At 36.9% G+C, this 10,704-nt stretch overlaps 1 protein-coding gene across 2 annotated transcripts in view; it reads left to right on the top strand.

Moving 5' to 3' along the window:
- Nucleotides 1-7,338: 7,338 nt before the first annotated feature.
- Nucleotides 7,339-10,704, top strand: part of LOC109107572 (CUB and sushi domain-containing protein 2-like) — a 273,002-nt gene continuing 269,636 nt past the window's right edge. For both annotated transcript variants that reach the window (XM_042776949.1, XM_042776948.1), the window contains exon 1: nt 7,339-8,110. In XM_042776949.1, coding sequence (XP_042632883.1) covers nt 7,927-8,110 — 184 coding nt within the window. In that variant the 5' untranslated portion in view covers nt 7,339-7,926. The remainder of the gene's footprint in view (nt 8,111-10,704) is intronic.

Raw genomic sequence — 10,704 nt, 5'->3', positions numbered from 1 at the left:
CAACACAAACAACACCACAAAACCACCCTTTAAAGCACGCTGTTCATGTAAATGCACTTTGGGGCCGGTCACAAAGCAGAAAAGTTTCTTCAAACTCTTGAAAGTAATCGCCCCTTGTCTTAAGCAACATGTGGCACCACATGTATAGAGAAAAAAGGTTAAGAATAAACAGTGATAATAATAACAAGCATGACCTGTCAATTAAAAGTCCAAACAAATCACTGCTTGTTATAAATGTTCAATCTACTATTTGGACTGGCAGTTTAATTGGCCTCTTGTTCTTTGCTACCTACTGAGATCTCAGTCTCTCCCTATGATAAATTGTGTGCCATAGTGAATTATAAACGTCTTAATTAATATACCTCTCCCTTTAATAATACACAAAGTCATTCAGACACATCTGTGCAACTAATCATCCCTGAGGAGAAGTGATAAGGTCATGCAGTCATCAGATTATGTGTCAAGTAAAACCTCATCCCACTTACTGCATTTACAAAACCATTGTACACTACAAAAATTCTGTAATTTTACAGACTGCAAAAAGGCTGAATTTTTACACATTAATTGGTTAATGGTAAGTTTCTCTATTTCTGTATATACAGTGAAACATTGTAATAGAACTAAATGTAAAAGAACAGGTCATCTTATAATTTTTAGTGAAAAACTGTAAACTGACATTCACATATTTTTTTTTTTTTTACAGGTATATTAGGGTTTTATGGTACAGCTCGTTTTTTGTTTAATTCCTGTTAAATTTATTTCAGCTTATGGATTCTTTCTTTCTTTCTTTCTTTCTTTCTTTCTTTCTTTCTTTCTTTCGATCTTTTTGTCTTTTGTCTTTCTTTCTTTCTTTCTTTCTTTCTTTCTTTCTTTCTTCAAATTTGGGGTGTACCTCAGGCACAGGGAACCACAGGAAACAGCTGGCTGGCAGTGGCCACGGGCCATGACCTGTTCCCATAAAGAACTGGGCATTTTGTAGGGGCAGCCTTCCACTGCTGTTCCAAGTCTGGATTATGTACATATCTTCTGGCATTGACATGTCTGTAATCCCAAACACAGAGGACGTATTTAGTAAACAAAGAGAGAAACAGAATAAACAATGAGACACAGGATTAATGTAAGTGAATCATCTTCACCAGTGCCTGGACCCGTGGCCTTTGTCTGTGCGACAGTGGCTTCCTTGCATTATATATGGCATTTGGCATTGTCAAGAGGGCCAGGTGCATTTTGCACGCTCCCAGTACCACTGCCAGCCCGGGTCTGTGCCATGTGGGCACCATCTGCACTCCTGCCCAACTCCACGTCTTCACCTTAGGAAGAACAGGTGACAGGATTAAAACAGGAGGATCGTGAATACTAGGCAAATCCAAATGCAAATATATATAAATATATATATATTATATATATTCTATATATATATATATATAATATATATATATAATATACTGTATATATATATTATATCTATATATATATAGCATAATATACGTACACCACCAATCTGCACGTATCCTTTGGCCTTTAAGATGCAGAAGCATTGACAGAAGTAAAGGGAGAATAAGAGATGGCAGGAGAGAGAGGAAAGAAAAACATGAAGATTGCAAATCAATTGCTATTACAAACGGATTCCATTACTGCTGAAATTGAGATAATACTGAGTTTGGGCCAATGTTTTCTTCTTTATATTTTTTGTTTGTTTGTTTGTTTGTTTGTTTTTTTCATTTTCAAAAAAATGAGTGACTTTTTGGGTATGAGGAGCTCCTTTTGTGCCCTGAGGAGAGAGTTGACTGAGCACCACCCATAGCCTTACCCACAAACAAAAACAACCCTTTCCCTCTGAGCTAATGCAAGTCGTACATCAGTGCCATGTAGTGTCACTACCAAAGACTCCCACAAGACAAGACGGCATGAGGTTAATTGTTATCACTATGGAACCCTTACCTTAAATGGTGTTTCTATAATTGCTATACTGAAATAAACTACTGAGACACAAAATACCAATATAAGTATGTCTGTTTATGTCTGTAAGATGAAAACTATTTGTACTGAAAAACCTGTCATTTTGCAATACATACAGCTCACAGCTGCACAGCACAATAAGTTGGAATAGAGGCTGATATGAGTCTGGTGGTATCCACTATTTATTCAGTCACTGCAGTCACACACACACACACACACACACACACACACACACACACACACACACACACACACACCACACCGTTAGGTCTGCAGTGGTTTACCAGGGACGCTACACAGGAAGTGTCTCTTTTTAAATACTTTATTTTTACACCAGTAGGTGGCAACAATAGGGGTGTGCAATATGTATGTAGTGTCTCTTTTTAAATACTTTATTTTTACACCAGTAGGTGGCAACAATAGGGGTGTGCAATATGTATGTGTGAGCTGACATTGGCCACGTACACACTCCAAGTTTCAGGGAGTGACAACCGCATTTAAATGTGGGAGTGAGTCAAGTAAATTATCGTTCTATGTGTATAAAAAACGAAGACCCACAAAATTAACATTAATGAAATCATAATCAGTGATGCTGTCTGCACTGGATGTCTGCACATTGCTGTATTTTTTTGATTGTTTTGGTTATTTTCTATGAGTTTGTGGATATGCTCTGCCCTGGCAGTTTTTAGACCCTGTCTAGGATGCGATTAATCATAATTAATCATTGCCCAGTACTATTAAATACATATCTCTGAAATTTTGTTAATTTCAGTTCTGCTTTAATTAAAATTTGTTGCATCCTGCTTGTTACTCAAATCACTGTTCTTCACACACATAGGAACAAAGATAACCTCCATGACCAGAATATCATTGAATATACATATAGATAATATATATTTTTAGGCTAGTATATATATATACTATACGGTATATATCACGGTATTGGAAGTTATAGTATATTCATATAAGTGGTCATGATACAGTATAACAGGTTAAATAACATTTTTTTCTTATACCAAAAATAACAAAATATTTAAATACAATAAAGCAATATAGAAAAATAAAGTTAGAAGTTTTACTCAGATTAAAATGCAAAAGAACTATAAAGACCAATAGGTATCATTTTACAATAAGATCTCATTAGTTAACCAATAACATTCACAATGAGCAATAGCTACATTTGCTACAGAAGTTATTAATCTTTGTTAAAAAAAAAAAATACAATAAATGCAGGGCTTAGTTTCATGTTAGCTCATTAAATAACACAGTTGCAACTTTCGTTTTTAACAATGTGTTATTAAATATTGGAATGCCTATGATTAATGAATGTTCAGAAGAATTTTTTATTGGCAGTGTATGTTAACTAAATGAACCCCTAATGTAAAGTGGGAATGAACAATAAAGAATCAAAACACATTCAAACAATATCTAGGGCATGTTGTAGTCCAGATTAAAATGAAAAAATAAAAAAAAAAAAAAAAAAAAAAAATTTTGAAAATAAATAGTCTATTAAGTCTAAATATTTAAGTATTTGCCTCTGTGATGAACACATATCGAATACACAAATCTGAATGGCTATTTATTTAAATTATTTAAATATGTTTTAGAAAGTAGCAGCTGCTTTGTTTATGGGGTTTCCAGGGTAATGTCTGCATTTTCTGCAGTTTAGCGCCATCTGCTGTCAGAGAGTGAATGTGCTTTCATTCAACGCGTCTCTCACGTGTTCCCCCATGTGCTTCTAGTGCGTGTTTGTTTACATCAGAGCACAGCATCTTTCAAGCAGCATACAGATGTGTTGTGCATTTTGACCAGTTGATGGGAAAAGTATTTTTAAAATGCATTCCAAATTCGGAATAATTTGTAATATATAATTATTTACAGTATTTAGAAGTGCCCACGATAACAATATCGTGCATATTCATTACCGAATACCGGCACATGTCTATGTGTGATCTTTAGGTATTATCTGCTCATCTGTCATTTGGAACTGTGCAAACAGTATATCTTCCAGTATAACTTTTTCTCTACATACACTTCCTGTTTGGGGGGAACTAGGTTGGTCAATGAAGCCCTGGGTTGTTTGTGCTTCTTCTGTTTTAGCCGAGACTCTGTTTTCTTTTTGATTACGTTTTTGAGCCCTCTGTGGTTTGCCACCATGCAATTGGATGTTTGGTTTTCCTTTTAAGACAGTTGCTTCATAGGAGGCACTTTTACTGACGGTGACTTGCTGTGGTGGCGCTTCCACCTGCGGTGAGGAAGGAGGTGGAAGTGGAGGAAAGTCTTTTTCTGATGGCCCCTCGGGGACATCTGCTTTCTGTGTGGCCTGTTTAGGTAGAATTTCTTCAGGAAACTCAGTTTTTTCTCTTTCAGCCTCTTCCTGGCTTATGATTTTTTATGGTCTTGTCAGGTTCAAGATCATGTCTGCATCTATCATCAGGAAAACATGCACATGTGGCATCAACATGCCCCTGCAGAAGAGTCTGGGTCATGTTATGCTGAGTCTTTAACGTGACCTTGTCCAACTTTTGATGCACCACACTCCTAAAAAGAAGATACATGCATTATTTCAAACTGCATGTGCATTGTGAATGTAAGTTACACTGTTGGGAAAATATTCACAGTCCAAAATAGTGGGGATGGATGGACTGAAAGCTCAAAAAGTACATAATAGTTTGATGTAAAAAGGTAAACAAGCCCTCCATTAACCAAATATTAACTTTCAGAGAAGTTTCTTTGCATGTTGCTGCTGTAAATGGGGCATATTTTGTCTCCAAGTATGAATATTTCATGATTTTCTTATTGCTACCGTGCTATGGGGTTCAAGTGAACACCAGAAGGAGATCTTCCCATTGCTATGTCTACCTAAAATAGATCGGGTAGGTGTTTCCACGGACCACTTGGGACAGATGGCAAATCTATTAGCATGGGCTGCCATAGCCAGATTTTGCATGCAGTAATTCACACAACTGGGAAGCAGTCTCCAACTTTCTTCATTTGTAAAACTTTGCCCATCTTCAGTCCAATTTATTACTGACTTCAAGGGCCTTTATAAAGATCATGCTGCTTTATTTAAAAGCGGAATCTATGCAGCCTTAAACTATGTTGTCAAACAAATGCAATAAATAAATTTGTATGTACACACATATAAGTGATCTTTATATAACATTTTCTATATATGTGTAAATGTGTGTCTATCTACATAAGGATATATCTATATTCTTATTTTCATTAATTTCTAGTTTCTTTTATTCATAATTTCATATGTAAAATATTCTAATATTCAGTTTTAACACACACACACACACACACACACACACACACACACAGTGTACATTCTCTCATAATGACCATTTTTACACATAAGAAAAAGAGAAGAAAAAGCAGCATCAGAACCACCTCAAGAGGTGGCATATTTTAGTGAAGCTTTCATGCTGCATCGGGTTTTGCATTAGGATCACAGAATTAGGGCACTGAGTCTGATCGGACTCTCTTATTTGTCACATAAAAATCTCTAAAAAGACAAAATAAGCATGAACTGTAAATGACAACCCAAAAAAGTATAAACTCAAAATATGCTGCCATAATGTACCGTGTGGATAGATGCCATCATATCCTCTGGTTATGTAGCTCCTGGTATCACCGCCTTCATCCGCAAACACATGCACATTTTCTGGTAAATGCGGCCAAACTCCCTTGCTGGCCAGATCAGAGCGCTTCAATACTCTTCTGCAGGCTCTGTCCAGACTGTCCTCTGGTGTACAGGGATGAATCCACACTGACCTGGGAAATGGTCCTAATGCGTCCCAAAAACTCTGAGGTCTTGTTGACATTTTAAATTTCTCCCCAGACAAAAATTATTTAGTTTTCTATTGTGTCTGTCGTGATTTCTTGTTTGTAGCTTGCCTCTGCCTTCCTTGGAATGTTTAGATTAAATATTGTATTAAATTTCAAATATAAACAAAAACAATTTTGCAAACAGCTACAAATCATTAACGTCACCTGAGTGGATGTAGTTGTCGCGGAAAAAACTAAACAAAACAAAAAAAAACATAAGAAAGAAAGAAAGAAAGAAAGAAAGAAAGAAAGAAAGAAAGAACGAAAGAAAAAAAACGTTACTTGAAATAAAATAAACGTTAACTGAAATATATATATAAAAAATATTTTAGCTTCAACATTTCTACAGCATTTCTTTTTTTAATTCAGTTAACTTAATGTACTAAAATGAACTAAAATAAAATTAATAAAAATTAATAAAAAACTATAGAAATGTGACCATGTGATATTGAGCAAAAAAAAGGTAAAGACAAAAGAAAAAACTAAAATTAAACCTAAAAAAAAAAAAAAAAAAAAAAAAAAAAAAAAATTAATAAAATGAATTTTGAACTGTTGCTGTTTTATTTAAAACAAAACGCAGTTTATATAAAGGCTATATAAACAAACTACGTTTCTGTCCTTTCTATATTTCGAAGCATCGCAGTTTTTAAATCTTAAAAGACACTTTGTGGGTCTTAACTACATACCGAGTGATGTTAATATTTCACCTTATGGTTATAGGCCTACTTCACATTATGATTGTTGCTCTGTAAATTGTGTTTCTTTCATTGCGTACGAAGCAATAAGTTTGTCTTCCACTTTTATCCCAGACAGCAACCAGTGTCAGCCTGAATCCGGTGTCCTGACATTTTATCCTACACTTCAGATTTTCCTACCAGGGTTTACTGCGCATGCGCATATCAATATTGTGCCCCTTTTCTCATGTTGAACAACATTTAATGTGTCTGCATTACTGTAAGGGTAGGTTTAGGGTTGGTTGTAGTTTAAAATGTAGACTTTATATAATAATATATTATATATATATATATATATATACAAATATATATATATATATTTATTGTTGGTTTCCTGTAGCTGTATCCCTTCTAGCTACAACCGCGAATATAACACATAATTACTGCATTGCTGTAAGGGTAGGTTTAGGGTCGTGGTAGGTGTAGACGTTAATAAACCATAACTTTACAGCATTTTTCATTGTCGTATTGTACTACCCACTGTTTAAATGGGAGGTTAGAAAATCTGACAGGGTAGCACAAATCGACAGAACACCGGCCCAAATCTGGCCCGCATGGATTTCACACGGTCCAGTTGTGGGCCGGATCTGGGTAACACTATATTGCTATCTGGGACAGGCCTGTTTTATATTATATTATATTATATTATATTATATTATATTACTGTATATTATCCGTTATTATATTATATTATACATATCATTGTGCTCTATGCATTCTTACAATCATAGATTGTATTGTTTATGTTGTTTGCATACCTTTGCAAAGGTGAGAGAGTGATGGAGAGAGTGATGGAGCGAGCGAGAGAGAGAGGGAGAGATGCTGTGAGCTCGTACTGCAATCTCGCTCTTCATTTCATATGCTTAAATCTTGAAAGATTGAGCCCAGAGGTGGAAATCCCTTAACGATTATTTCCACGCCTGGAAATGATTTAGACAGTGATGAAGGCTGTAAACTTACACGAGTGGGCGGTGACAGCGAGTGTATCCTAGAGCTCCTTTAACAGTGACTCATTGGAAGAAAGACAGAAACGTGGATTTTCAGCGTTGTATTAATTGGAAATTAAACTTAAACGCGCACGTGGGGGAGTGTTCGGGCGTATGCCGCATCTGTTTAAATCGCTTTCCAGACTTATTCCGTCTGTAACGCTCTTGTGAGCTTGAAGACACCAGATACAGTTCACGTGATCAGCTCTTCAGGTTTTAGGACAGAACGCGTCTATTAGAATCCTCTCACCCCGCGGCTCGCTTGAGATGGTTCAGTCCAGCTGCGAGGGTCCAGTCTCCATGCACTGGGATTTTTCTCAGCGCCGACACCAAGTGAATCTTCCTTTTAAAACCATCTGATAACCGTGCCTGCCAAAAAAAAAAAAAAAAAAAAAAAAAAAAAAAAGCCCACCATGCGCGCCTCTTTGAATCTTGACAGAACGGGACTCGTGAGGACAGAGTGCAGATGTACATATAACGGGACGAGGAAACTGGATGGTATAAGGATTTTTGCGCTAATGAAGGTGGGAGTACAGGCGCATCACTGGAGCGGGGTGCTGTTCTTCTATATGGGGCTACTGGCTGCATCGGTTAAGGGTGAGTTTCCCGTTATGCTGCATGTGGTCCTGTTGCCGTGAGCGCGACCCTCTTGGAGGCTACATATGCGACACTTTTACCCCTGACATGTGGATGGAGTGCTGTCATTGTCAATTCTGTGCCAACACCATGGCATGCATTTTTTTGGGTCGTTTTATTGATAAGGATCTACCAGGCATCAATGGATATAAGCAGAAGACTCACTAGAGACACATACCCGTCAATAACATGAAGAGGTTGTACATACGGTAGCCAAATGTGTCATTTATTTGTGCGTGAATGTATTTCAATGCAAAACAGCCTTGTGTACTTTTCATAGTGCATTTGTTGTTATCTCTTGCCAACCTTGGTCTGCCCCAATGTAGTCATAATATGTTCCATTATGCTTTGAATAACACCTCAGAACAATATGTTGGATTTTTGGTGGGTGTGCAAGAAATTATACTTCAAGGCAAAATGGGTTAATGGATAAACATGTAGACGAACCATTTCCGAATATATATATATATATATGTGTGTGTGTGTGTGTGTGTGTGTGTGTGTGTGTGTGTGTGTGTGTGTGTGTGTGTGTGTGGCGCAAGATTTCGTGAGTGTTGGAGCCAAGAGTGAATGAGTGAGTTTGGGAGGAAGGGGGCGTATGTGGAGGCTGGAGAGAAAGGGGGGTTCCATGCCAACAAAACAGGTCTTTGACTCTGCGCTATTTTCAACATTTATTTGACCATAATAGGATATGCTTCCTCCGTCCATTCCATCAGTTTAGGAATCATTAGCCTATTTGTTGCGTATCTTGAAACTGTGGCATTCCCAACCAATACACATCCATCATTTACCTTGAAGGAAAGTTGCAGTTAGAGTGCTGATTGTTTTAAGCCCAAATTTAGCTTAAAACAAGTGTCAAGATATTCCATGAAAGGATTTATAGTTTCTCTTTTAACACCGTGACTGTCGTTCTAACGTTCCATTTTCTCTTCCACGTAAACGAAGATAACAAAAGTCACACAGGTTTGGAACAGCTTGAGGTTAATGTTAGTTGATGTTAGTTCGGACTTGATGATAAAAGTGGTAAAAGAATCCATAAAGCCGGTCGACATTTAATGTTTACACATAATATGGTGTCGAATAAGTAATATCAAGAGCAAAATGTTCTGCGTTTTTGACCGAGTCCGGAAAGCGTTCGCGAACCCGTCAAGCAGTTTACCTCTTTTTCCATTGAGCGGCACTAAAGCTTCAGAATAGCTGCGCTTACACATAGCCGGCAGTGGAGTCTCTCATACTTCATTAATAAACCGAATATATCTTGGAAGCCTTTTAGAGTTTTCGTGTTAGAGCATAAGCTATGACTGGTGAAATAAAACTGACTTTTTTTTCTAGCTGGAAGGAAATGCAAATTGAATGCATCTTCAGCTACTGAGGCATCAGTGAACTCGTCATGTTAAAAAAACATGGCATACAATGAATTGCACGAAATGTACTTAAATGTAAATAGTTTTAACCAGAAACATGTTTTTGGTTAAGTCTTTGGTTAAGTTAACCAAACATACAACCTAAAAAATGTCATAAAATAAAACACACAAACAGTGCTTTAAGTGGCCCAAAAGAGGTGCCGGTACTCTATTATAGCCTATATATATATTTTTTTTGATGACTTCCCTCATCCCCTGAGGTAACAACAACTATATTGAAGGGGTTTTATATACAGCAGTCAACAGACTACCTTATAAAAAATAATAAATCCTTTTATTAGTTTGTGGATTTGCTGAGCTAGAAAGGGCTACTGAGCATAAATAAAATGTGCAAAAGGATTTTGAAAAAATACCCTTAGAAAGAGCTACTGAACATAAATAAAATGTGCAAAAGGGTATTGAAATTCTTTTAACAAAATGTACATAAAATAAATTATAAAACATAACATAACCATAGAACAGTAGAACATAAACATTGTCTTGAAGTCTTGAAGATGGTTCATTTCTTTACCCCTGAAAAATAAACAAAAGCAGATTCAGCAAAATACAATCACAGTACATAAAATGAAAAATAAGAAGTACTGTACAAATAATTTTACCTAGAAAAGGCTCCAGCACGTTTTGGGCTCCACTTTCCTTGCACTTTGGGCTTCACAGTTTGTGGATGCTGCACTTCTCCTCCCTAGTGCAAGCCATGTCTGCACATATGTTTGTGCATTAAACTGATCCAAGGGTGGTCCGTTGCATTTCAGGAAGATCAGATTTGAAAGCCTTTTGATGTCGAGAGAGTTTCTTTTATCTGTCAAAGTATCATTCATTGAGCTGAAAGCTCGCTCGCATTCACTTGTTGATACTGCAATGGTGTGGACAGCTTTAAGAAGAGGCTTCAGGGCTTCTGGTGTCTTGGAAGCTTTTAGGTCTTTATACTCCCTAAATCCTAGGACACTTTCCCTCTCCCCAACTCTGAATCTCTGACATAAACGTCTGACCACTGCATCCCCATATTGAATATCTAGAGATGCAGGCCATGAGTCAGATTGAAGGACCTTGATGTCTGAGAGGAGGTGACTATCTGTCTTTTCAGATGAGGTTCTACTGACATGTGAGGAAGTTGTTGGAGTCATCCTGCAC

Source organism: Cyprinus carpio, chromosome A19, assembly GCF_018340385.1.
Source record: "Cyprinus carpio isolate SPL01 chromosome A19, ASM1834038v1, whole genome shotgun sequence".
In the NCBI taxonomy this organism is placed as follows: domain Eukaryota; kingdom Metazoa; phylum Chordata; class Actinopteri; order Cypriniformes; family Cyprinidae; genus Cyprinus; species Cyprinus carpio.
Note: the sequence above shows the minus strand (reverse complement) of the source record. Positions and strands in the feature narration are given on the sequence as shown.